This window comes from Anser brachyrhynchus (assembly GCF_964034855.1).
Source record: "Anser brachyrhynchus genome assembly, chromosome: 24".
NCBI classification, from domain to species: domain Eukaryota; kingdom Metazoa; phylum Chordata; class Aves; order Anseriformes; family Anatidae; genus Anser; species Anser brachyrhynchus.
The window spans coordinates 3,098,779-3,125,506 of record NC_137717.1 but is presented as its reverse complement, the minus strand read 5'-3'; the positions used below and the strand labels follow the sequence as shown (position 1 = coordinate 3,125,506).

Below are 26,728 nucleotides of genomic sequence, written 5' to 3'. Positions count from 1 at the left end.
GCAGAGAGAGCCTGAAGCTGGAGGTGCTGAGGTTTCTGTAGGCTAGCAGCTGGCACGTCGGTGGGTGCTGGCTGGCATCGGACCCGGGATCTGTTAGCAGGTAGCGTACGCGGAGCTGGAGCCGCGTTAATCTTGGGTCTGCCAAGGAGAAAGGCTGGCACAGTGACATCCTCAGCGAGCCAGCTGTCAGTGCTGAATAAATAGAGCCCTGCGAGCTGTGCTGTGCCCCAGGCTGCTGCAGGCAGCTTGCAGGAGGCAGAGCAGCAGGATGCTGCTGTTAACCACCCGCTGCCCGAGCAGACAGCGGCATCCCCCCAGCCTGGACAGCTTGGTCCAGCCTGAGCCTGGGTTTTGCTCCCCGATTCCAGCCAGCCCCGCTGCAGCTCGGTTTGGGGTTAACCATGATGGTGCTGTGGGAGGGCTGCAAGAACGGTGCTGTTGGGGAGGCTGAGGGGCACCCTGACACCCTCAGTGCCTGTCCTGGGTGGCAGGAGACCCTCCGGGTGCACCATGAGTGGCACCCAAAGGGGTGGCTGGCACAAGAGCCTGGTGGTAAATCTGGGGGTGGCAGAGGGTCTGAGGGGGACTTTGGTGCAGCACACAACGACTTGCCCAAGGCCACTCCAGATGGTGGTGAGACAGGAGCAAGGAGCAAGAATCCCTCACCCATTGCTGCCCACGGTGCACGACCACCACAAGTGCAGAGCGTGGGGACAGGCTGGGGGGCTGCACCCATGGGTGCTGTGCCCCAGGCTGGGCAGCAGTGGGGGCTGCCAGGGTCCCCCCCCGGTGGTGCAGGAGCTGAGTGTCCGGAGGGGACAGGCACCGTGCTGTGGGGAGGGAGCGGGTTTGTCCCCCCAAAATGCGATCGTCCTGTGGTCCTTGGGGGAAGCACTAACGCCACCGCTCCGCGCGTATCGAGGGCCTGTGATTTTTAAGAAAACTCATTTTGAAGCTGACTGGAGTCTGTCAGAGCAAATCAGTTGCAGTTTCAGATAGCCACTTGTTTCTGGTTTAACCCTGGGAAAGCAACTGGGCTACAAATGTTTACCTTATGAGGTAAACCATCAATATCCTTGAAACTTTGATTAAAAAAAAAATACTGGACTGGAGCATCTTGTGGGTTTCTCCCCACCCCCACCCCCCACCCTGATTCGTTTCACAATATGCCAGAAGCATGGCTTGAGTTAGGGCTTTGGCAGGGGCTTTTATCATGATGGATATAGTGGAGGCTAGAAAAGAAATTTGGTTATCAGAGGATGCCAGAACTCAACTTCCTAGCACATACATTTAATAACGCGAAAGTTCTCCTTTAAAGGTCTCCTTAGAACAAGTCCTAGTCATCGCAGAATGCATGCAGATAAATTAAATTACATTTTAATAGCGGAGAAGTCATTTCTGGGCCGGGCGCAACAGTGAAAGTATGTTCTCTCTTAGACAAAAGTAGCCTCATCTCCCATCAAAGTTCTGAATGCTACCATATGAAAAACTTAATTGGAAATGAAACCCCGGAGCTCCCAGGGCAGAGGCTCCATGAGAGGCTGTCACGTCCATGGTAGCTCTTGCTGACACTGCAATCACTGGAGAGTCGCTCTCCCTCGTAGCAAACGAGAAGGCATCTCCAAGAAATAACATCTCCTGCCTTTTGCAGTGCTGGAGAGAGGGGCTGGCCGTGGGTTTTGTGCGGCTCAGCCCCGGCTCTTCCTCGGGGAGCAGAGGCGCGAAGCCGCAGCCTCCTGCCAGCAGCAGCAAGGCGCTTCCCACGCACGCCCCGTGCCCTTCACAGATCCCGCTGCACATGCCTGGGATCTGCATGAGCGGCTTGGAGGAGATTATAAAAGGCACAACGGGGAAATAGATGCTCATTTCCCATTAACTTTAACCAGGAGCGTGGCTCCGACCTGCCCCTCACCCCTCTGTCAGTGCCCCGGGCTGTCAGTGCTGTCTGCAGCACACACGTGGGGTGGAAGCTGGATGAGTCCCTGTGGTGCAGGGCTCCTGGATGGTCCCGTCCCTTTTGGGGTGGCTGTCTCCTATACCGTGTGCCCGAGCATCTCCCTCAGTCACCAAAACCCCCAAACAGAGAATCAGGCAAGCGGCCCTACGTGGTTTGTGCTTCAAACCTCTTGCCACTGACCGGCAGGAGAGGAGCTGCCCATCACCCGAAGCTTCTGAGTATCCAAGCTCCCTGGGCTATCTCACTGATATATTTTTTTAAATCCACCTTTTCTGAACCTTGTGGCTCAGCGCCATCCGAGCGGCGGGGGGCGTGGGGCCACGCAGGATGGCTGTCCCCGCGGGGAGGGTGGCGGCGGAGGGTTTGGGACATATTTCATGCAGATGAGAAGAGTCTCTCAGTCATTCCCCTGTGCACCCTGGAGGCGTCACTGCATTTTCCCACAGAATGGCTCATCTGAACTTGCACTGACTGTCTAAAACCGCCAAGCCCCAAAGCAGACGTCGCGAGCATCTGCTCTGCCGCCCCGCGCGGCTCTCTGGCTAAGGCCTCGCTGAAGCATTCTTTCCTTTGCCTCAGACCATTGTTTTCAGCTCTGCCATCTTTTTGAGCCATGCACGATCCATTCTCTTCCTCGCGCCGTCATCTTGAAGATATTTAAAATATGCGCAGGCTTTTTCCGTGCAGACGCCGAGCTCGAAGCGGACAGCATGTGCGGAAGTGCCGCGGTGCGGCCGTGGGGTGGCACCGACCATCCCCTACCCCCAGCCCTCCACTTTCTCATCTTCCCCTTCACCCTCCCGATCTCTGCCTCTCCCTTCCCTTTCCCCCAAGACCCCAGGAGCCCCAGTCCCCGCTTTCTACAGCCCCAAGACCCGGCTCCCAGCACAGCCCAGCCTCCTCCCTGCAGCTCCCCGCCGAGCGCGGCGGCGGGGCTGGGCGTTGCTGCTTCTCCATGTTTATAGAATTACCCAAATCCCTAGGCAGAATTAGCTCCTTGCAGAGCATTGCACTCAATTAATTATATAGTTTAAAACACAATACATAGACATATCCCATCCGCACCAGCAAAGCTGAGGGCTCCACTGGAAACCTCTCAAAAGCCAGAGTGCAGCAGAATTAAGGCCGTATGCGCAGCCTTAGCCATGCTCCTTCAGCACACTCACAGCATATAGCCTTTAATTATAATTAAAATAATTATAGATGTGCTGCAAATGTTTCAGGGAACGCAGCGAGCAAGCACATTTCTTCAGCTTTTGCTATACTGGTACAGCAAAATACTTTGCTGGTTTTGCTGTACTTTCGCTTTTGCTGTACAAATGATTTATTTCCCCTGATTTCGATACAGCGATATTCCTCGCCGCCTCCACGGGCTTTGGCTGACCCTGGGGAGGGTCCAGGGGCACCCCAGCTCTGCTCGCGCCACCGCAGGTGACTGACACCAGCGCTGGGGACTCCTGAGGTCACCCGCGTGTGTCCCCGTGCCGGGGTGGGAGTCCACAGCAATTACAAGCTTCCTGCGTGGCCTTCCCCTGGGGTTTTTGTCACGCATGATGTCTCACATCTGGGATCCGACCAGTCGGTGAGGATGGCAGTGCTATTTCCACGCCAAGCTGTAGCTTTTTCACCCCTAGCCATTTCAGAGTTTACAGCTATTGTGTTATATATTTTTTTTTAAATGTTGCAAGAATTTATATTGGGAAAAAGTGCCTTTTTTTTTTTTTTTTTTCTTTTCTCAGTGCCCTGGGAAATGTCATCCAGCAGGAATGTTCCCAAGAGCCGCTCGTGGCCGAGGGGAGGCTGGGCTCCAGCAGCTCTTTGGGGCCCCCCCCTGCCCCACGCTCATGGCAGAGCCGAGCCTGGCAGCGGGGCAGAAACCCGGGGAGGGAGAAGCTGCTCGTGGGGCAGCCCCCGCTGCAAACGCTCCGGGTTTCGTGTCCTCCTCGCTGCGCTTCTCCCAGCTCCAGTTCTGGACAGAGTTACGAGACGTGCTGGAAGTCCCGGCCCTGTGGCCTGTCATCGTTTAAGCTTGACTTTAATAGTGTCTCAAAGCAATTTACTTTTCCCGAACATCAAAGCCCCCCGGAGTGATGCTGGGGGAGGCAGGGCTTCCCCGCACCGCTGGCACCAACGCTCAGGAGCAGCAGGATCCCTGCTGCTGGTGCTGGACACGGTCCTGGGTGGTGGTGGTGGCACCACGGGCTGGCTTTCCTCTGGAGCAGACCCTGCTTCAGCCTGAAGGAAAAGCTTGATGTGGCTTGGAAAGGTACACTGGGCGGTAGATGAGGGTTTCTGCGGGTTTGTTAAACAGAAAAATTGACTTTAATCCCGGAGCTACCGGTGTGCCTCACGTAGGGGAGGTCAAGGGGAGGAAGAGCTGAGGTGCTGCGCGCAGGAAGAGAAGCGAAATTCTCCAGGAGAAAGGAAATGACAGCACACATTAAAGCACAAGTGAGGTTTGTATGATTGCCCTGCCACAAAGGTGCCGGATGCCTTTTCCTGAAGCAAAGCACCACAAAGGTGCGTGGGCGCTGCCCTGGCATGGCGAGCAACCACCCAGGAATCAGCAGCTCCCCATCTCCCTGCGGCACGGGACAGGAGAGGCAGCAGGGAGGAGTGCCCGCGGCTGCCTGCGGTTCTGCTCTGACCGACCCCGTGGGGCCGTGTCCTGCATGTGGGGAAGGAGGGCAGAAAGGAACCGAGCTGGGGCAGAGCTGAGCAGGGTGTTTGGGATCGTGCCTGCCTTCTACAGGCAGAAGGGAAACGATAAATGTGGATAGAGCCAGCAGAGGGCAACGCATGGGGCAACGCAGGGGGCAATGCCTGGGGCGGTGTTGGGGACAACGCACAATCAGGGCAGGGGGAGCCCAATTCTGCCCAGCACTTGGTGCAAGGACCGGGGCAGCTCCAGCAGGGCCAGGGATGGAGCCTTGGCCCACCTTGCAGATGTGAAGAGACGAGACCTGTCTGGGGGAGTGACACAACGATGGGGCAGGTGACGGGTGCTGGGAGCAGGCACAGCTTGGCTGTGGCTTTTCTGTACGACCTGACAACAACACACCTCAAAAACGCAGCTCCAGGAGCATCCAAGGGGGGAAAATAAGGAGGAGAAAGAAATAATGGAGTGATGCCAGCCTGCATCGCCTTCACCTCTGCCCCCTACCCTCCTGTGTGCCCGGGGATGCTGTGGGGTGCAGGGGGAGCAGCTCCCTGGTGGGAGCTCCCCGTGCCTGGGGCTGCCCCACAACCCCGCTGCTGGCCTCCTGAGTTTTGTAGAGGAAATTTTCTGCAAAAAAATGGCAGAGGCTCCTGCCTCCACAAACACAGCGCGCTGCTGTCCCTGCCAGAGCTCAGCGCTGGTTTGCCTCAAGGAATCTGTGAGATCTGTCCTGCTGTGATCTGTAACAATATTGGGATTAAATTAGCTTCCCTGAGCTGCAGAGGGGTCAGCGTGTGAGGCCCCCTGGTTAATCCAGCAGGCCAAAGAGAACAGAAGCCTCCCTGCACCGGGAAAAGGAAAACAACGGGGTCTGTTTGCAATCCGTGGAGCTAATTCAAACAGCATTCCTCAAACAACAGGGGAAAAGGGCCTTCGAAGCGAGCGGGAGGGGAGCGTTTCCCAGCATGCGCGTAACGCCGCTCCAAGGGCGGAGGCGAAGCGCCCAGCCTGCACGCGGTGTCCGGCCCCGAGGCGAGGTGCTGGACGCAGGACGGCTTGCTGGGGGCACGAATTCGCCACCCACACGCTGCCCTCTCCTACATTCTTCCCCCTCTCCTCCGTGCCCGGCGAGCACGGAGCGCACGGGATGCCCCGGTCATTCTGCGGGCACCGGGTAGCCTCGAGGTGCTCGCTCTGCCCTGGGAAAAGAGGCACGTCCCGGTGATGCCCCCCATAGCAGAGCAGCCCCCTTTCTGCTGGCTCCCCCGTGGCCCCGTGGAAGGAATGATCCCGCGTGCCCCCGTGCCTGACCCCCGAGCGGGGCTTGTGCAGGCTGCGATGGGAACTTGATAGTTGTCTTTGCAACCAGAGCGGTTGTTTATGCAAGAAGTTAGGCACTTGGGATAACTGTATTACCGGGGACTGAGGACTGCAGGTGTGCAGATATTATTAAAAACAATTGCCCAGGCTATCAATCATCCTGCGCTAGATAAGCCCCCTGAAAAGCAGACCTTTGTGTCCGAGAAGGGTGCAGAGAAACAGCACGGGGAAGGGCTGGGGCCGCAGTGCTGCAGAGGTTTCAGACCATTCTCCCTTTCCTTCTGGTGTCTCAGCGAGCGTCTTTTCTGCTTTTTGCTTATGCTGAGATATTATCGAAGGCTGATGAGGCACTGGGGATGAGTAATACATCCTCTGTGCCAGCTGAGAACTTGTAGGTGCTGGTATCTGCTCCTGCAGACAGGGTTAATGCCAGAGCCCTGGTCTGCCAGGAGCTGTGCTGCTCGCTGCTGGAGCTGCTGGGGAGGGGGGACCAACGGGTCCCATCCGGGGTGTCCCCGCAGTCCCCAGGCACTATGGGGTCTCCGTGGGGGGATTGCTGTCACCTGGCAGCTGGGGGCACAAGGGGATGCGGGGCCGGAGCCGCAGCTGGGCGAGCTCCGCCAGATAAAGGCAGGGTTTTAATGGGGAGGGGAACCAAGTGCTCCAGCACTGGGTTTGGGGGTGCGGGAGTCACCGTTTTCTCTGCAGAAACGGGGGGAGGCTCCCCCTCGGAGCAGGCACAGTGATGGTTTGTGTGGAGTGAGGCACGGAGCCCTGTGAGGGAACGGCTGGACCTGGGCAGAGTTATCCAGGCTGGTGTAGGGGAGGATGAGACCTGCAGCTGACTTTTTTACCGAAAGCAACAAAAAAACACTGAATTCAGGTGGCCTACGTCTGCTTGGAAACACCTCCTTCCCTGCACAGACTGTTCATAAGGGTGGGATTTGGGACAGGGATGCATCTGCCCCAGGTTGTGCTGCGCCATCCCCATGGTGGAACATCCCTGCAGCCTGCTCGTGTCCTTGTCCCCGTGACCGGGACCTTTTCAGCTGAAGGTCTGGAGCCAGCTCCAAACCAAGGAGCAACCGGCACGTGGAGCGAGGTGCCCTGCTCCTTTCCCTGCTCTGGGTTTAGGCAGGAGCACCAGGTCTGCCACGTGCTGGGCACTGCACAGGCTCTGGATTAGGAGCAGAGGCTTTTCATCTCACCTCAATAACGTGAACAAATGTAAGGATGATGGAAAACCGGCCGTCAATCCTGTTGGCAACTGCAGGCAGCATCCAAGTCCTGCTGGAGTCAGCGCGGCGCTTCACTGGGCTGATGTCCTGGCTGTTGGAGGAGCAAATCTGGCGAGCTATTTATTCACGAGCCTTTCCTTCTCGATTGCGTTCGGGCATCTTGCAAACGAGAGGAGAAGCTGCTGGGAAGGAAGTATTGGGGCAGCCCCTGGGAGCAGAGCACGAGGAGTGGGGACGGCTGGAGCCCACCACGCTGCCCCAGCACCTGCGCGGCCAGGACTTCTGCGGGCTGCAAGGAAAACCTCCTGAGTCAGCGGCTCTGCTTTCAATCTGGAGTGGCTTGGCGTTTTTGCCCTGTGAAAATGTGGAATTTCGTGTCCTTTTGTACAAGAGAGAAACAGCCTGTTTAGGATTAATTTAGGATCAGCCTCAAGAGCCATTAGCTAAAGCAAAACAAAACGGTAAATTAGCTGCCTGTCAGAAGGGGAAGAAATGTGGGACTTGATGCTGGATTTATTGTGGAGGGTGTTAAGGCAGGATTTAGTGTGATTTACTGTCCTCTGCAATGATACCTTCTAACACCAGGGAGCTGGCAAGCACATCGCCTTGCCTTCAGTCGGATACACTGTGCTGCTCGCTAATTATTGATGCGCCCGGTAGCCCTGGTCCTACTGCTGGATTTGTCAGCGTTTCCATTATAAAGCTCTGTCTTCAGGGGTTTATTGCTCGCTTATAAACATTTGCTCCACACTGAAACTTGATCTACAGCTGTCAAATGGAGCTGCAGTGATCCGAGAAAGATTAGAAAGAAAAAGGTTTGGCTATCCAATGCAAGCATAGAATTCAAAATCTTCAGTTCGTGAGATTTTTTGCTCTTCAGTTAATTTCATGACTTTGTCCCAGAGCAATGTCTGATGGCCCCTCAGAACTTCCTAGAACAGAAAGTAGAAAACCTCTAAATATAAATAAAAAAGGTCTTTAATACGAAGACTGACGGCAGTGACCACGTAGCATCTGTGCAATATTCAGACCACATTCCCTAATGCTCCTACAAGACAGCAACGAGCTCAGAAGATGCTGTTTACAAGTAGGAAACCAGGGACATTTAAAGAGGTGCCGAAGACAATTCAGGACAAATAAAACATCCATATACACATGCATTAACGCATACACAATGCAAAGGAAAATCTGCATGAAGGGTGAATTTTCTTTGTTGTCTGTTCTTGTTTTGCATTATTGTCCTCATACCTGAAGAACACAGATTCCCAGCGCGTTTGGGGGGCTTCATGCCATGTCCACTATGGCATCCCTCCTCTTCCTCATGGTGAAGAGCTCCAGGACTCCTGCCAGAGGCTGCTGAGGATGCCCAGAGACACATCTTCAGTGGTGGCTCGTGGAGCATCAGCAGGGACCTGCCCTGAACCCGAGCAAGGGACCCAGAGGAGGATTCAGGAGCTCACCATCAGTCCCATGACAGCCTGAGGAAGAGCCTGTGCCCTTTGCCTTTCAGCCAGGAGCTGTGAAAGCTTGGGGAAGATGAAGCGAAGATAATGCAGCTCATTTGTACGAGACTTTTGCTACTCACTGCCTGGTGAGTCACCCTGCTTGGCATCGCTCATATGTCAGCATGCTGTCCTGTAATGTCCCTAGGAAGACTTGGAAGCTGAGACAGAATTTTATTCATTACAGAAGAATTATGGCATCTGCTCGAGTGGATCTTACACCTAAAATAAATGCTGACATGTGTTCAGATGGTTAGAGGAGCTGACCCACTTCCCGGGGGAGCGCAGCCGTCTGGAGCCGGCCGCGGTCACAGCTGGCGGAAGAGGCGCTGGTGGCTGCGTCGCACCGAAAGGCAGGAGCAGGGGCTGTGCTGGAGGAAATCCCTGCTCCTGTGTGCCGCAGAGGGGAGGCACCTCCGGGCACGGGACAGGGCTGGGTATGGGATCCTTCCTGCTGACTCTTTCCTTGTACTGAGGGACGCCAGCCCCAGAGCAGATTGCTCCGTTGCGGTGAGCATCACAGCGGTCTCTGGGCTGTGGCAAAGGTAAGGCTTTGCTGAAGACGCAGAACAGGAGCAGGAGTGAGCTGGGAGCCTGGAGCTCCTCTCCCTGCTCTGCAGAGCCGGGACTGTTCAGCCGCCAGCCCTGAAGCTCTGCCTCCTTCCACCCCAGTCATAGCACCACGCAGATGGGGCTTCCTCCCCGTAAGGAGCCAGCAGCCTGAGCCTGGGCAAGCTCCACCGGTGGTGGTTTCTGGGGATAATCGCCCATCTTCTGGTTCAAACCCATGTAGTGCCACAGGAAGGATGGCTGGAGGAGGAGGAATGAGAGACAAAAGGCAAGGATGGAGCGTTTTGTGCATCGCCTTCGGCAGCTCCCCAGACTCTGCCCACTGCAAGTCACACGTCTGGGCTTTAAGGGAACCGCTTGGTTGGGTTATCACCAAATAACCCCTAAGTAGAGAGTTCAGAAGATATCACCACCGATTTCTATATCACCCCTCAAAGACTGTGACCTGCAGATTACCTTCAGAGGCAGGCAGAGGCAGTGCCACAAGGAGAGCCTCGGGCAGGAGCAGACTTTGTGCCTGGGATTGCCACCGAGGGGCGAGGAACGTGGAGCAGCCGCAGAGACAGAGCGCAGGAGCAGACGTGCTACATTCTCCTGTGCTGGGGATGATGGTCTCGAATGGTAAGGAAGAAGATGGCATAGCCATTGCTGTCCCTCGCACAGCACCCATGTGTCCTCCCGAACCCACCCGTGGGTGGGAGTGGGCTCAAGACCCTGATTTCTGGCTCCTGATGCCAATGGAGCAGCACTGGGGGATGAGCTGTTGGGGCTCCCCGCAGGTCCCCGTGTTGCAGGCACTGTGTCTGCCCCCTGGGAGCTGGGATGAGGGTCGGTGACACACGGGGACACTGCTGCCATCCCTCTCCCGAGCCCCTGGTGCAGCAGGCATGCTGCATGCAGCAGCGCATGCTGGTGAGGGTGGTGGCTGCGTGCTGCCGGGGCCAGATCCTGCTCAGCCCCCTGGGCACAGCAGCTCTCGGGGACACCAGCAAGGTGCCCACACCTCGGCTTTCCCCTTCACACCCCACACCCCTTGTGGAGCAGAGTCTGTCCCGGGAGGAGAAGGGGAAGGGGGATGACGATGGTGCAGCAGCGAGGAGGGAGAGGGGAGAGAGCTCGTGGGCTGCCTGGGTGCGACGCAGGGCAGGGAGCAGCAGGGCTCCACCGTGGGGACGTTTTCCCACGCGTGAGCATTTCCTCCTGTTGCACAGCTAGGGATGGAAAAATAACCAGGCTTTAAAGCTCATCGCCTTGGTGCCTTCCTCCCTCCCGAGGATAATAAGCTGCTTTTAATATTTGACATGTTTATTAACAGATGCAGTTGTGACAGCTGATGACTTCATATGCCAGTTACCACTGAAATGTTAGTAATAACTCGGAATTAAGTGTCATAAATAAAAAAGACTACAAAGAGAACGGGATGTTGTGTCACTCTGCAGTAATTTACTGAGACCCCGTTGGCTCTGGATGCAACACTGGAAGGTCCTTTGTTGAGCTCCAGTCCGGGTTTTGCAACAGTCACAATATTTTGGCTGGATATTGTCTTAGGAGGTGGTACTAGTGGGGTGGAATTCCCTCATGCAGGAGTTTGCACTAGATGCCTTTACAAAGCTGGATACTCCGGTAATAACAATAATAAAAAAACCCTACCCGGTGGATGGGGATGGAGTCTACGGCACTGAGACCAGGATTTATTAATGTGCAAATTGCTCTGATATGATCACATACTTTCTGCTTTGCATACACAGGGAGCAGCGTGGGCTGATGGAGTATGAACTAGCCTGGGCGATCTTTACGAGCTGAAATCCTGCACATCACAGAAGGGTTTGTTTCTCTGCGCAAAACCTGGGAAGCTGTTAGAAACCTGCTTTTAAAAAACAAGTCAACAAAACCCCCAGACCCAAATGCACCAGACTTCTCCATGAACTCGCCATGAAAGTATTTTTCATTTTTTTTGACAGAAACGTGCATGTAACTTTCTCTGGAGGAACCGAGGATTTTTGTAGTTGGTCTTGTAGTGTTTTAAAGCTGGGAAACCAGTAAGAGTCTTTTCAGCAGTGATGAGGGAGTGACAAGTCAGAGGTAAGGGCTTCAGAATGCATGTTTGTTTAGATGAAGCTTTTGCAATGTGGGCTGCTAATGAGGAACGCGAGCCTTGTCAGCATCCGACTTGCGGCTTTGCCTTGTGCAACGCGGATAATGAGTTCAGACAATGAAAGCTGGGAGAAATCACAGCCCGATCTGCCGGGATCCCCGGCTCCCCCACCCCCAAGGTGAGCGGGGCTGTGCAGGGGAGCCGGGCTGCCTCTCTCTCCCGTTCCTGCTGCTTTCCCTTCCCAAAGCTGGCACCGGGGCGTGCAGAGCGAGTCGGTGACACTCGTTAGTGCGCGGAGCTCGTTACAGCTCCTGGACCGGCTGCGGCTGCTCGGTGTGCTGCCGTGCACCGGCTCGCGGGGAGAGGAGTGGGCTCGAGCTGCACAATTTGGGGACCGACCCGTTAAGTGGTCCCTGCCTCGATACCGACCCTTAATTCAGCCTCCTGCGGAGGACGGCACCCATGGGGGCACGGCGGGCAGCCGAGGAGCGTGGGGTAAGTGCGTGCTCCCAGGGGTTTTGGACTTGGGATCAGTGGGGAAATGGTTAACGGTGATCATGGGAATAATTACACGGCCGTGTTAACACCCCGGGTGCTGCCGTGTAGGGGAAGTGCTGCCGTGTCTGGGCGCTGGGCGGACGAGCCCGGGGGTTAGCGGGGGCTTGGGCTCCGTGCTGCTGTGATCCCACGGCCGGGCAGGGACCTGGCTCCCTTCTGGGTGTCCCCAACGTGTGCTCGGATCGTGGCGAAGTCTCAGACCCATCCTCGTGGTCCTGTGCACCTACAGAGCTGGGCTGCAGCATGATGCAGGCGCTGGGGGAGTCTCATCCTTGGGCTCCTACGGTTTCTATAGGTTCAGGCACGTGCGTTCCCCTGAACGGCCCTCGAGGTGGGTGTGGGGGTGTGCAGGTGATGCGCTTTGGGTTTAAAGGAGTGTTTTACAGCAAAAGGCATTAAAATAAGGCAGTAGTGGCAGAAGCAAATGTTGCACGGCATGGTAGGGATGGAGCCTTTGCTCTCCTGTGCACAGGTCACTGGCCACCAGTGCAGGAAGCCCTGCAAGGTGAAGGTCCGTGAACTTGAGGCAGTGTTTAAAGGTGCTGTTAGGTGGCCAGGCTTTAGCTGAGATCCCGTGGGGACCCAGCACTTGCAGTGAAACCTCTGCCCGCAGCTCCACCCACTCTGAATTATTTTGCCTGGAGTCCACCTGTGCCCCTGACCTCCTGCCTGCCAGCTCACCTCCGGCCCGGGCCGGGGACGCGGTGGCTCTGCGGGACGCGGGCGCTGTGCCATGCCTGGAAGCCACCCTGGGGAAGAGGCTCCTTCCAGCTGGCTCCGTGCCCCGGCCCCGGCTGCGAGAGCAGCAGCACCACCCTGAGGGACGTGGCGGGGAGCGAGCGCGGGGCGCGGGAGCACCCGCTCTGGTGGCAGAGGGGGCATGGATGCGACCCCGCCAGCACACCCGAAATGAGCCAGCCACAGCCAACCCTGTGGTACCGTTGCCCAAGCTAGACCCGAGCACCTTTCTGCCCCCACTATGGGGCTGGGAGGCTCTGCTGGCAAAGCAAGAGCTGGAGGGGATGGGACAGCCTGTGGGGACAGCCACAGGCTGGGAAAGTGTCATCTCCCCCAAGGATGGAGGCGTTGGCTGGAGACCCTGGTACAGACACAGCTGTCCAGCCATGCCCACAGGCAACCTGTTGCTGCGATGATCCTCTGTGATAGAAAAAAAATCTTGTAAAAAAAGAAAAAAAAAAACTCAAAAGTGTTTGCAGCAACAGCTGGCCAGGAGAAAGCTCGGGCTGCCCTGCTCGCTGCCTCCCACCAGCACAACTCCTGGCCCTGCCCTGATGCCCAAAGCTGAGGCTCCTGGCTGGTTTTCCTGTTGTGTTTTTCCTTCTGCTCCTGAAATCAGTGCTGCTCGCTGGGCTCTGTGAGGCTTGGGTTTCCCATGCTGTGACATTTCGGTGGCAGAGCCGGCACACGGGGAGTCCTCATGGGGAGCTCCCACCTGGAGGATACTTCTTTTGCGTGTGGCCAAGCAGAAAGCCCCAGGTGCTGCTTAGGGTCTTTGCCCCGGGCTTCATTTCTGCTTGTGCCCAGAGGAGCGGGTTACACGGCAGCTTGTGGCTCACTGGGCTGCTGTCAGCCTGGGAAGTTTGCTTTTAAAACCATGCATTTAGAGTCAATTGTATGATATTGCTGAAAACCCTCGTTTGGCCACATTCGCAGGGAAGTGAGAGGGGAGCTGGGCATTGAACTGAGCTGGTGCGTGCTCACGTAGGACATTGCATTAAACCCCCACACACGTGGGGGCCGTGGGGCTGACACCGTGTGTGTGTAAACGCCCCTGGCTGCCAGCGAGCACCCCACTGTGCGGCAGCACGGCCCCTAAGGGTTGTTGAGGGTTTTTATTTTTGGTGGGAAGCTCTGGGTTTCAGTCCGCCCAGTCTGCGCTGGTCCAAAACGCTCTGGTTTGAAATCCCTGGCCTGAAATTTGCTCTGGTTGCTACCGTTGCAGTGCATCTCGTCACCAGTTGGCATTTGGTGAGTTACTGAGCTTTAGGGGAGGCTTAAAGCCACGTGAGGTTGTACCTAAAAAACAAAACGGGCTGGATCCTTCTGGGACCCCAGCTGAGCTCCTGCCTTGCAGCTCCTGCCCTGCTCCCGTGGGCACGGCAGAGCCTGCAGCCTGCCGCAGAGCTTCGCTGCTGCTCCTCGTCCCAGTGCTAGCAGCAAGGGCAGTGGAAATCCCCCAGTAAAAAATTTCCTGGTGTTTTACAGTGCCGAGCACAAGCGCTCCCAGAGAGAGGACTGTGGCACTGTTAATCGCAGGAGCACTTGGAGCAGCTGCTGCCGTGCGTGCTGCGCGGGGAGCCCGAGCTCACCGGGGCTGGGGGCTGCTGCTGGGGGCTGGGGCAGGGGGGGTGCCCGCCGGCTGGACCCCTCCTCGTCGCGTTCCCCATCTGCAGGGTCACAGCACGGCTCCGCAGATGTGGGGGAATGCAGTGCAGAAGCTGGTGGAAGGAGTCAGACCTCAACAATGCTGCGGAGAGCTCCGCTGCCAGATTGTTTTTTATTATTTTATTATTTTTTTTTTCTTTTCAGTGAAGTTTATGGGTTAGGGATTTTGCAGAACTTGGCACTCGGATATAATATCAAATGAAGACCTTCTGGTTCGGAAATTTGACTTAATGCAGCCTTCTTTTATTGCTTCAAGGATTAGGCAGAACAAAGTGGCTCTGCATGTGCTGCACGGGGCCGCTGGCCGGGTGAGACACCCTGCGGCAGCTGCGATGCCCACGCCGGGCACCCATGGGACTCTCCACCACCCAGGGCTTCAAAGAGCTTCTTTTGTAGCGTGTAGCTCTCTCTGCCTTGCTGACTGAGAGCAAGACTCTCCTAGCCGTGAGCACAATGTGCTTTTGGTGGAAACTGTCCTTTCTGTGCCGATTCTGCAGCTTGGGCATCCCACGGGCGAGCCACCCCTGTGTGCGGGGTGACCCTGGGGGTCCCCAGCTGTGCGGGGTGCCCCTGCAGGCAGCACGGGGCAGGCAGGGCACAGGCACTGGGTGCAGGGAGCACCCACGGACGTGCGAGGTGGGCACGTCTCTGGATCAAGTAGGCGTAACGGTGTGGCACGGCCAAGGAAGATGCCTGGGGGCTTGCAGGCGGATGGGGTGCTTGGTGTTGCCGCTCCTCTTGCAGCTCGCAGTGTCCTTGCAGCCCTCACCCACCTTGTGGGTGCTTGGTGGGCTTCTGCATTCACAGGGGCCACGTGCAGGTGGCTGGTGTTGAGCTGCTCCCTGGTTCTTACCTCTTTGCTCCACTCCCCATCTGCGCTCAGCTCGCCAGGGCCAGCCCTGGGGAAGCCCCTCTGATGTGAGGAGCTCCGAAGGTGCTGGGATGGGGCCCCCTGGGGCTGGATCCTGACACCCGCGGCTCCAGGGCACCCAAAGGGGTGCGTTCGGAGCCCGCCCGGCTCCCAGCCCCACCTCAGACTGCAAGCTTCAGATGTCTCGGGGAGGCTGCCGGAGGCTTTTGCCAAGGGAGGGCAAGGCATGCAGCGAGATAAACGCGTGTGTGGGCTTCTGCTTGTTTGAAAGGTGCCTCCTCTCCTGCTGGCTATGTCCCACCTGGTGGGACTCGGCTCTGCTGCAGCAGCAGGGCTGGACAGGGAAATGGAAATGGAAATGGAAATGGAAATGGAAATGGAAATGGAAATGGAAATGGAAATGGAAATGGAAATGGAAATGGAAATGGAAATGGAAATGGAAATGAGTTAGAAATCGAGAAAAAAAAATGGGAAGAATGAATAAATTTCTGGAGTCCGGTCTCCTAGAGTATTTGCACCACTCCCACCCCCCAAGCAGGCTGCCAAGGTGAAATTCAAGTTTTCTCCCCAGCTCTAGGATGTGGAAACTCCAAATCCTCCGCACTCGGGGCCGGTGTCCAGCCGGGTGCTGGCAGCCGAGCGGACAGGTCCCGGGGTTCATTACCGCTGCTGCTGCACTTGGCCGCTGTCCTGCCTCCAGCCCTCCAGCATCTGGTCCTTCTCTCCCGGCTTCAGTAAACCTTCGGAGAGCCCGTTTACATTACTGATAGCCCGATACATTCGGTGAGAGGCAATATATCAGCAATTTAGTTATTGCGGATTAGGTCTCGAATATCCCAGGGATATAACGTTGGTCTTTCTCACCTTGTGTGTAGGAGGACTAATGGTAAATTATCTGGATGGTTTACATTTTCTGGTTTGTATTGGAGCTCCCAAGGACCAATTTATCCTGATTGAATTGCAAACAAGGCTTACTGTCATCTCAGATGCAGGGGCCAGGTCTCTCCATAAATGAATTCAGAGCAATTCAGGTTACCCCGAATTCTTCCTGTCGATGGGATAATGGCATAAATCCTGCTAATGTTTAGACTGGAAATTGTTTGCAGCAACCTGAGCTTGACTGATGGCTGCAATAGCATCAAGAATCATAATTTGTGTCCTGAGGTGAGGGTGGGAAGAGCTGGGAACCCGGCTCCTCTCCTGGGGGGCAGGCCACAGGCACAAGTCCTGCAGAGAGATTTGGGGGGGGTTGAATGTGGAGAATGTGCTGGGGACCCACCGTGGCATGGGCTTCTCAGCATCCAGTAGCTTTTCTGTGCTGAGTGAGCAGCTGTCGCTGGAGGCTCAGGCTCTTTTTGGGCTAGGCTGCAAGGAAAGAAGGAGGAAAAAGCGTTTGCTGAGTTTGTGTTCTAGGTTTTCCATGGCACATCCCTGCCCCTGCACCGAGCGAGCCCTAAGGGATGGGCTCATACGGCTGAGGTTCGAGCCTCACACTGGCTCTTGGCACGCTGGGGGAGTGTTTGCTTCCTGCGAACATCCCTGCTGCTGTCCCGAAACAGCAGCGGAGGTTTGTCTGAGCTGCGACTGTTGTGTAAACACGGAAGGATGTGGAGCAGGTCCAGCGTGTGTGTCCTGCGGGGCACGTCACCTGCATGAGTGCTGGGATTAGCAACAAGGGGCAGCCAGAGCGGGTGGCGGCGGTGCTCCCACCAGTGCAGCTGCCTTTCAGGGCTAATTTGGGGAGGGTTTGGGCTGTGCTGCGCTGACACGGCCCTGCTCACCTTGGTGAGCATCCCTGGGGTCCTCCTGGCTGTGCCGCGCCATGCTGCGCCGTGTCATGCCACACCACATCATGCCATGCCATGCCAAGGTGTGCCATGCCGTGCCGTGCCATGCCATGCCGTGCCATGCCACATCACCTTGTGCCATGCCGTGTCGTGCCATGCTGTGCTGCCCAGAGGATGCAGGCAGCTGTGCTGCCTTCACCCCTCCGTGCAGGGGTGCCCCACACGTGTGCCCATGGATGCCGAGCGCAGGGAGGCTGCAGCGGGCCAGGGTTGTGATCTCTGCACAGATCTCCGCTCCGGTAAACACTCCCAACAGCCCAGCTTAAGCACTTGACAGTGTTTATAAAGCAGCTTGCAGCAAACAGGCTTGGAAGTGCAGAACAAGTTGGTGTTTACACAAGTGACTAATTATTTATTTGAAAATCCCCTGGATGATGCTGCGGGCTGTAACGACAAGCACATGGGCAGCGCTGTGCTCTTGCCCCAGCAGCTCTCAGGGGAGTCGCAGCGGGGATACGGTGAAAAGTTCAAAGCTGTTGGGGCGGGAGGATGCCAGCAGCACCCCGCGGTGCCACGTGCCCTCCCGACAGCGTCGGTGCGCTTGAACCAACGCTGCCCCGAGGCTCCCGCTCTGATGCTCAGCTCAGCATTGAGACGTGCTGCTGCAAGGCCCGGCAACACACGGGTCACATCTTCCTCCAGCTGCTACCTCGAGATGTTGCCAACCTGCTACTGCTGCTACAAGCAGCAGAGTTTCCAAGAGCTTTTCTGCTGCGTGCGTGCCTGCTCAGGGCTCCTGGTGGTGACGCTGGGGTGCAGTCAGCCCCTGGAAGCACCTTCCTGGGTGCAGGGCTTGGTCCTGGCTGGAGCTGGGTGGGCTCCCATGGTTTCTTTGGTCCCTGCATGCCACAGGGATGGAAGGTGTCTCCCCAGGACAGATGAATGCAAGGTGTGTGCACAGCGGGGTCCTGCACCCCTTTGTGATGCCCGGGGCTGCAGCCGGGCACCGTTCCAGCCCCATCGCCACTGGCCATTGGGGGCACCAGTGACTGCACAGTTATTATAAAGGGATTAAAACCATTTTCTGTTTCATTTGACCTCACAGAGTGAATGTTGTCGCCTTTATTCCCACACAATGGCAGCAGTTGGTGGGGCTGCACTCTGCCAGCTGCATACAGAAGAGCGCGGCCCCGCTGTGCTGTGCCAGGGCTTTCTGCTCAGCCTGGGATTTGTGCTTCCTCCGCTTCTGGAGCACCCAAATCCACCTCCACAGCCATTCCTCCATTTCCCAGAGCTGCATTTGCTGCCCGGTGTAGGGCTTCCCCCAGCTGCACGCCGCAGCAGCACTGCATTCTGAAGGACGGGGAGCTCAGGGGGTCGCAATTGCCCTCGGAGAAGAACCACAGCATTTCGGAATGCTCCCAGGAAAATCCCTCCCTGTCCCCAGGGACAGCGCTGCACACCCAGCTCGACTCCCAGCCCCCAGAGGTGCCCCCTTGATAGGAAACATCTTGTGCGCTTGGCAGCCCGCAGCGGCCGTCTGCTGCTTGGCGAGCAGGGGCTGAGGAGCACTGGCACTGCAACGAACAAGTTACAACTGCAGTCAGGTTCAGCATCCACAGATGGCAAGACCACGGCAGGCATTTCCACGTAAAAAAACTGTGTGCAGTTATTAAGGCGAGCAGTGACGTGCAGGTGGGGTTGGAGGGTGTTCCCCCTCCACGTGCTTCTCCCCCAAATTTTGCTCTGCGCTTGGCACCGTGCTGACCCAATCCGTACGGGAACGATGGAGACCAGTGTTCATTACCTGGTGGAGCTAATCCTTTCTCCTCTTCCTTTCCAGTTCCTGCGTGTGCCCGTGGAAACTACGAGCAGCTAACGCTCACTGCCTGAGCCCCCAGATGGGACTAGACCCAAGCTCCTGCGCTCCATATGGGGATGAAGGCAGAACCATGTTACCTGCTACCTAAGGCCTCTGCTGCTGCGCCGGGAGCTTGTGGATATGGTCCTGCACCAGGCTTCGCACACAGACTCTCAGCTCTGAGCAAGCCCCAGAGGTTTTAGTGGCAGCAGAGCCCCCCTGGGCGCGGGACGGACTCCGATCACCCTGCGATACAGGGCTGCAGCGCTGGAGAGTTACTATGCAGCTTGGACTGCTTGTGGTGGTGGTTTTTCTGAGCTCAATGGATCTAACAGGCAGCAGCAAAGTGGTGAAGGGCAAGAGGCAAAGACGAAGTACGTATGAAACGGTTTTCTCCTTCTCTGCTCCTCTGCCGTTCGTGCAGACCGGGAATGTTTGTAGATGCGCAGGGCTGGGCAGAGCCTCCTGGTGCCCAGCGAGGTCTCAGTCCTCCCCTGGTCCTGTGCAGCTCTGCTACTCGCAGGATCCTGCCTGCTGTGGTCCCTTTTCCTGTGCCGGGGAGCTGCAACCCAAGGTGCATGGCAAGCACGGGTTTTAATTATCCCCTGCGGCCAGGACTGGCTTCGGCCAGCCCCACCCAGGGACTCAAGCAGCCTGAAACACACAAAAGCAGCCGCATGGGTTTCCCCTCATTTAGGGGAGCTCATTTTAGAACTGGTTTGCGTTCAAACGGGTTTAAATTGAATTATAGAAAAATGATTTTATGTTAAAACTGGGACTGCTGGAGCTCCGTGAGAACGGGGAAAACTCGATGTCGTGGCTAATGCTATTAAGCACAATTCCCAGCGAGTCTCGGTTCGTACCTTTGCCACAGAAGCAGACTTCAGTACTGTGGGGTGCAGGAGGGATGGGGCTGAATCCCTATGACGATTCCTGCTTCCAGAACCCAAAATACAGCAGGGAGGTTGGCCCACACCTGGCCAGCCCTCCTGGCAGCCGGGCGCTGCAGGTCCCCAGCCTGGGGATCCCTCTTGCTTTCTGTCTCGTTGTCCGAGGCTGCAGCAGCCTCTGCACTGTGCAGACAAGTGGGGACTGGTGACAGGGCAAGGACAAGGAGCAGGGGAGCTGCTGGCAGCCCAGGTCACGGTGGGAGGGAGAGGAAAGCTTCCCCACCTCTCAGGCTGGCATGTGAACACTCCGGTGCTCCGCACTTGCTTTTGAAGTGTAGTAAACACAGATTTTAAAGGAATACATTTTAAAATACGCAGTCTCTCTATAAACAAGGACACTGCTTGCATAATAAACTAATAAAAATAACCTGCATTCTAGCCTGCAAAGAATGCTATTGGTTTCAAAACAAGCAGCATTTTACATGATAATTAAAAGCAGAAAACTCTCAAGACATGGGATTGAGTATTTTTCTTGGACTGAATCTAGGAGCTGAGAACACATCTCTATTTTGGGGGCAGTGAAATCTCCTACGCTGCCAGATACAGTGAACGTAAGAGGGGTCACAGTGCGATGTAGCTTGGCCTCAGCCCGGCTCAGAGCACAAGGCAGGATTACTCAGAGCGTTTCCCTCCAGCACTGCATGGCTCCGGTCCCTGCTTGCCCCAGAGGTGCCTGGAGCAGCACCGCTGTGTGACCTCTGTTCGGGTGAAGTCCTGCCCTAACAGGACTTTTAGGCAGTGGGGTGCTGTTTGTAGCTGGTGACTGCTTTGGGGTCCTGGACATAGTGGATCCAGAGCTGCAGAGAGTACAGGGGGGGCAAGGAGTCCCCTGGGCAAAGCCATGCACAGGGACAGGGCTAATGAATTATTGAGCTGGGTTTGATTTGTTCTCTCCAGGCGGCACTTATGTCAGGACATGAACTCATACTTCGCATCAAATATTTATGGCAGCTTCCCTCAGAGGGGGATTTGTCTCCAGGAAGTTGCTGGCCGCCCTCCAAAGAGCTGGCTCTTACTCGAGTGGCAGGGCTCAGCAGTGATGCCCTGTCTCAAGCTGGCTGTGGTGCCGTGTCCTCCCTCGTGGGACAACCCCGAGCCCTGGGGACCATCAGAAAGGACAAGGCTGGGGGAAAATCACAGAATTGCAGAGCTCTGGTGTCCCGGTGCCCGTGGGGTGGGTGCTCACCGTTGCCTCTCTCCTGCTTTTCCAGTTAGCACCGAGCTGAGTCAGGGCTGTGCCAGGGGCTGCGACCTGTGCTCCGAGTTCAACGGGTGCCTGAGATGTTCCCCCAAGCTCTTCATCCTTCTGGAGAGGAATGATATCCGGCAAATTGGGATCTGCCTACCATCCTGTCCACTGGGATACTTTGGCCTTCGCAATACAGACATGAACAAGTGCATCAGTGAGTATCAGTGGTCTCTCTGTGCTGCGGGCAGGTCGTGGTGCTCCTCTCCTCTGCCCATCCACGGTCACGAAGCAGCTCTCTAAGTGAGAACTTCAGCCTGGGGCTGCCTTGTTCAGCCAGAGCACCAGAAAGAAACTGGACGTGGAAAAATGTGATCACTTCCCTGGCAGTTTCGTGCAAACCACCCTGACAGCCAGGTTTCTGTCCAGCTCGGGTTCTTTGCAGCCCGTACTATAGCTGCAGCTGGAGCGGCTGAGACTGGGCTTTGTTTTTTTCTGCTTTCCCACTTCAGCCAGTTGGTGCTCGGGCTGAACACAAGCCCAGACCTTTTCCACCCTGCCTGATTTCCACCTGGAAGCTGCTGCTGCAGCACAGTGGCTCTGTCCTGTAGCAGGGAACAATGCAAAGAAAACTAACGTCCATTCAAGTAGCACAACCAAGCCTGGCAGGGCACCCAAAGACTCGCCCTGGCTGCCTGCAGCCTCCTTGGAGCCAGGAGCAAACTGGTGAGAGAGATCAGGAGCTTCCTGAGCCTTTGGGACTCAGCTCTTTTACTGCCCATGCCTGCTCCCTGCCCACTGGCACCCTCCCCAAGCTGTCCTGCCTGCACAGCCACAGCCTCAGCCCCGGCACACGCACACAGCACAAATCACAGCTCCCGTGCGCTGCTCAGGCTAGCCCAGCCTGCCAGCACTTGTGTTCGCGTCAGACTGCGTGATGGCTTTGTGTTTTTGTTTCCCCCAGAATGCAAAATTGAGAACTGTGAGTCCTGTTTCAGCCGAAACTTTTGCACAAAATGTAAGGAAGGTTTGTATTTGCACAAAGGGAGATGTTACGTCACATGCCCTGAAGGCTACTCTGCTGCCAACGGCACCATGGAGTGCAGCAGTCCTGGTAAGCGATGCTCAGGCACCTTCCACTGAGTTTTCTATGCATCTGTCGGGTCCAGTAGCATGTATTGCTTCAGGCTGGCTTAGATGATAAAACAAACTCTTCAGAGATGGTGTTGTACTGGTGTCTAGTGGGTGATGGTACAGGTGTCCCTGTACCCAGCCCTTCGGAGCCTGCTTGGCACTGTAGCACCACGGTGTCACTGCAAACTGCTCGTGGAGTGTGTACAGCTCAGAGTTCACCATATGGTAGGAAAGGGGTGCTGTGAAAGCCTAGAAAGCTGCTGGGGAAGCACACACTCCTCCAGCCTCAGGCGGGGAGAGGTGCAATGCTGCGGGAGGGCTCCTGGGAGGATGGAGGCAGCCGTGGAGAGACAAGAGTTACCTCTGGCCTTTCTTGTCTTCTGGCAGCACAATGTGAAATGAGCGAGTGGGGGCCCTGGGGGCCCTGCTCCAAGAAGAGGAAGCTGTGTGGCTTCAAGAAGGGTAATGAGGATCGAACGCGGCGGATCCTGCAGGCTCCCTCTGGAGACGTGTCCTTGTGCCCCGCCACCACGGAGGTGCGGAGGTGCACCGTGCAGAAGAGCCAGTGCCCTGAAGGTGAGCGAGCACCGAGCGTTTCACCACCTCTCCCCAGCACCACTCCACGTCAGTATTTAGCCTAATGGCCCAGCACCATAAATGTGCTGTGGATCTCAGCACCCCTCTGTGGTACAGGTACTAAAAGACTCGATGTTGCTCTGCATTTTGCACAAACAAAACTCCTCCAGGGACCCCGGTGTGATAGGGCAGCTGGGCAGACCCTTGGTGGAGCTGGCACAGATCCCCAGCACGGCTTGCTGCCTGTCCTGCAGGCTTCGGGTGTTTTAGCTCCTTTGGGCAAAGAGCAAACAAGGTGGCTGAGCAAGCTCTGTGTGCTGCGCAGATGGGAGTTGTCGTCTCCTTTGTAGGAATGCTTAGGTCTGTGCTTTTCCCAGGAATTGCTGTGTCCACAGGATGAATGGTGGCTTGGTCATCCCCTTAAGGGATGGACAAGGTTGTGTCTGGGCTGACTGCTTGGAGGGGAACCGGTTCTGAGCAGTGAGTAACAGCACGGGACCAGCGAGCAGGGAGGAGGGGACGAGCCCTGCCTGGCTGCAAGTGGTGCAGGCAGCGAGGTGCGTTAGCAAAGGGGAACAGGCTGCAGCAGCAGGGAAATGCAAGTGTCAAATCTCCTGCCAGAGGCTGGAAACTGCAAAGCTAAATCCAGGTTTGATCCCCCTTCCCTGTGTGTTATTTAGGAACAGCTCGCAGTACAAAGAGCAGGCTGGCAGGTGGGCACCTCTGTGGTTGGAAGGGGCTCAGCTGCCCCTCAAGCCATGCCGGGAGCCCTCAGGACCCCGCTGGGCATGCTCGTCCTGCCAGGAACCTCACTCCTGCCCTTTGCTTTACTGCAGGGAAAAGGAAGAAAAAAGAAGAACAAGGAAAGCAAGATAATACCAATGGGAACAGAAATCGGAAAGACACCAAAGATGCTAAGTCTGGCACCAAGAAGAGGAAGAGCAAACAGAGAGGGGCCGTGGTCCCCGCCACATCTGCCAGCCCTACCCAATAGCTGCCCCTTTCCGTCACCTGATGGCAAGACTTCATTGCTGCTATGTATATGAAAGCTTTATTGAACCAGAGCACTGCTACACAACATTACACATGTTCCGAAAGACAGACATATACTCCTAGACTAGACCCGACAGAAGCCACATACACGATACTTAAGGAGGCTGCACCCCCAGGACGCGGACGGCACCCCTCCGGGGCGAGGAGCGCGAGTGCTCGCGGAGGGACGTGGCAGTGCGACGCTGCGGGGACAAGAGGTGAGGATGAACCAGAGCAAAGGACAAGGGCACGGGACCTTATGACACAGTGCCTCCACGCCGAGCCAGCCGCCTGGCCCCGGCACAGCACGGTGGCAGCCTGGCAGACACAGCTGGGACTGAATTTCTGCTCTTCCAGACCAGGGAACTGGACTCACACAAAGGCAGTGGCCTCTTTCTCTTCCCCTCCCCTTTATTTTGTGTTTTAAGCTGTATGACTTTATCATTGAGAATAATACATGTTAAACATTTGTGGTAAGAGGTCAGTGGTATCTGCCCTGAATCTGCTTCAAAGAGTTATTTCAAATTAAACAACAACAAAAAAAAGATGACAACCAGCTTCCTGAGTGTGTGGTTCATGCCTTGGCCCCTATGGAGGCTGGTGTCCCACAGGACGAGACTCACTTGTGGAAGAGAAACACACAAAAGCTGTAAGAAAACCCCAGAAAATGCTGCCAGCTGCGTTGCAGCCTGAGCTCAGCCCCGCTGCCCGCACAGGACCCACGCTGCTCCCCGCCACCCCCCGAGGAAGTTCCCGTTACAGGACCCAGCTCAAGAAAATGAGAGGTTACAACACACCGCAGGTTGCCGAAACGTTGTGACTTTGCTCATACGGTCACAGCTACCAGACTCCAGGCCGGGCCTGTCCGTTCGGCCCAGCACTGCCCCAACGCACAGTAGGAGGGAATGAAGGCGGGAGGGGGACGGCACGGTTCAGGCCCCATGAAGAAAAGCAAACGTTTAAGTTTGGTAGAAAGCACTGGTCTCCGTGTCACCAATGGGAATGTCCTGGATTGAGCAAAAATGCTCCTGCTCTGCAGGAATTGGCACCTGGGCAGAGGAGCCAGGAGGAGGACGGTGCTGGATGGAGACGTGGTGAGACCGGAGCGGGCGCATGCTTCACACTGCCCTTCTCGGCACGGAGAGCCTTGCCCTTGACATAACATGGCACCTCGCTCAGTTTCCCTTATATTTTAAGTCGTGCTTCCTCGATATAAATAGGGGCAGATATTTAATTCCTCTACAGTTCAGCAAAACCCCTCTGGTCCCAAGGGATGGAGCCGGGGAGGTCCCCAGTGATGTGCAGTGCTGCACCGCTGAAGCTCCCGGCTCCCCCGGTAAGACAAGGGGCAGGGAAAAGCCAACCCCAGAGCTAAAGCTGTCCAACCCAAGTAGCGCTGCCCTTGCTTTTGTACCGCTGCCTCTGCCTCGCAGGGGTTGCCTGTGGTGGAGAGCCCCTGGCACATGGTTCTGGGTGCCTCCCCGGCAGGGTGCCGGTGCTCTTCCACGAGGGGACGCGGGCGGCGCAGCTCTGGTGGGGACAGCCGAGGCTCCTCTTGCCCCGTTGCACTGCGGCTGCTTTGGCGGAGGTCAGGACGTGGGAGCTGCATAGTTGTTTCAGCCCCAGGGCTGTACCAAGCTCTCCGTGACTGCTCTGCTGGCAGCAAAACCTTTCAGCCCATCATCCACTTTGTGTTTAAGTAAACAAGAAGCCGTTATATCTTTTAAAGGGGATTCCATTTCAGCACAATGATAAACGACCAGCATACCAAGCAGAGAGAGAAAGAGGTTCTTAAAGTCATCCTTTGAGTTGTTTATGGATCATGTTCAGACGACTCCTGAAGGCCTCCCAGTTGAAAGATCAGATCTCGCTTTGCTTTCTAGCCTCAGCTAGCCTGTGAGATAAGTATTTTGTTTGTGACATGGCACTGCATGTAAGCAGAATCATTTTTCCCTTCCGCTTTTTAGCAGCAATAATCAGTAACCCTTTCATGAACCTCAGCTTGCTAATTCATAAACCACTCTTTCTTCCCTTCTGCTTCAGTATCTCAATCCAGTTCTCAACAAGGATTAAAGAGAAGAGAGAGTGCATTAGTAAGGTTTTAGACACTACGGCTCTGTTAACTGACTGGATTCCCTAACTCATGGCAATATTAGTGCAAATATTTCAAAACTAAACTGCATATAATAAATCAACACAACATATCTTGTAGACTTTTCTAGAGTTTTTTTTAGAAAAACTGAAGAACTTCTTTCTGTTGCGCTCTTTTCCCTTCTTTCTTCCTTTTTCATAGTGAAATGGGAAGAAAAAGGGAGGAAGGCAAATGAAAGTTTAAAATGTGTATTAAGAAAATCCATGATTTTTCATTATGGATGATTAAAAATGAAACTGTTTTAGAAAAATTAGAAGGAATTTATAAAAAAAAAATGATCAATTTCCTTTCTTTAATCAGCTCAAGAATAGTGCTTATGCCCACTCTCAGACAGCTGGTTCATTTCAGAATTTAGAAACCTTTTGCCTTTGACCAACGTGTTTTGCATGCTGAGCTCGACAGTCCAAAACGGAGATCTCCTTAGATAGGTTGATATCATCTCAACTCACATGCACATGAATGCTCTCTTTCAGCCCACCAAATAAAATCTGTTGTGGTGTTCTCTCCGTGGCATCACTGTAAAATATGCTTCTTTAAACAAATAAATAAAGAAATGGGTTTGCTGAACAAGCTTTTTTTGTTTATTCACCAAAAACGGAGTCAAATTCCAACTGGTCAAAAATACCTAGAATGTGCGACTAAGTCTCTCCTGAAGTAATTTGGCCACCCACTACCATCCAGAAGCCAAATGTACCTCCGTGAGTCACGGCACGGAAATGTTAGTGCTGTGGATCCTGCATGTATTCATGTTCTGTACTTTGACGACCTATTTGCTGAACTGGAAAAGTAGTTGCTAGATGTATAGACAGCGAGACAGAACCTTTGTAGGAAACTCCTTTGAATAGAAAAGGTCTTCACGTATACTCATGAGCCA

General features: G+C 55.4%; 1 protein-coding gene across 6 annotated transcripts in view; it reads left to right on the top strand.

Annotated features, from left to right (window-relative positions):
- The window catches only part of RSPO1 (R-spondin 1), a 28,728-nt gene extending 2,249 nt beyond the window's left edge, over positions 1-26,479 (top strand). Inside the window, exons 1-8 of one of the 6 annotated variants that reach the window (XM_080567406.1) lie at positions 8,429-9,867; positions 10,995-11,070; positions 11,208-11,328; positions 18,807-19,198; positions 20,986-21,177; positions 21,925-22,074; positions 22,482-22,670; positions 23,507-26,479. In XM_080567406.1, the coding sequence (XP_080423532.1) occupies positions 19,105-19,198; positions 20,986-21,177; positions 21,925-22,074; positions 22,482-22,670; positions 23,507-23,664 (783 nt within the window). In that variant the 5' untranslated portion in view covers positions 8,429-9,867; positions 10,995-11,070; positions 11,208-11,328; positions 18,807-19,104 and the 3' untranslated portion in view covers positions 23,665-26,479. Of the gene's footprint in view, positions 1-8,428; positions 9,868-9,932; positions 11,329-11,371; positions 11,837-18,806; positions 19,199-20,985; positions 21,178-21,924; positions 22,075-22,481; positions 22,671-23,506 lie in introns of those variants that run through there. The other 5 variants (XM_080567405.1, XM_080567407.1, XM_080567404.1 and 2 more) reach the window with 5 other exon arrangements.
- Positions 26,480-26,728: the final 249 nt, after the last annotated feature.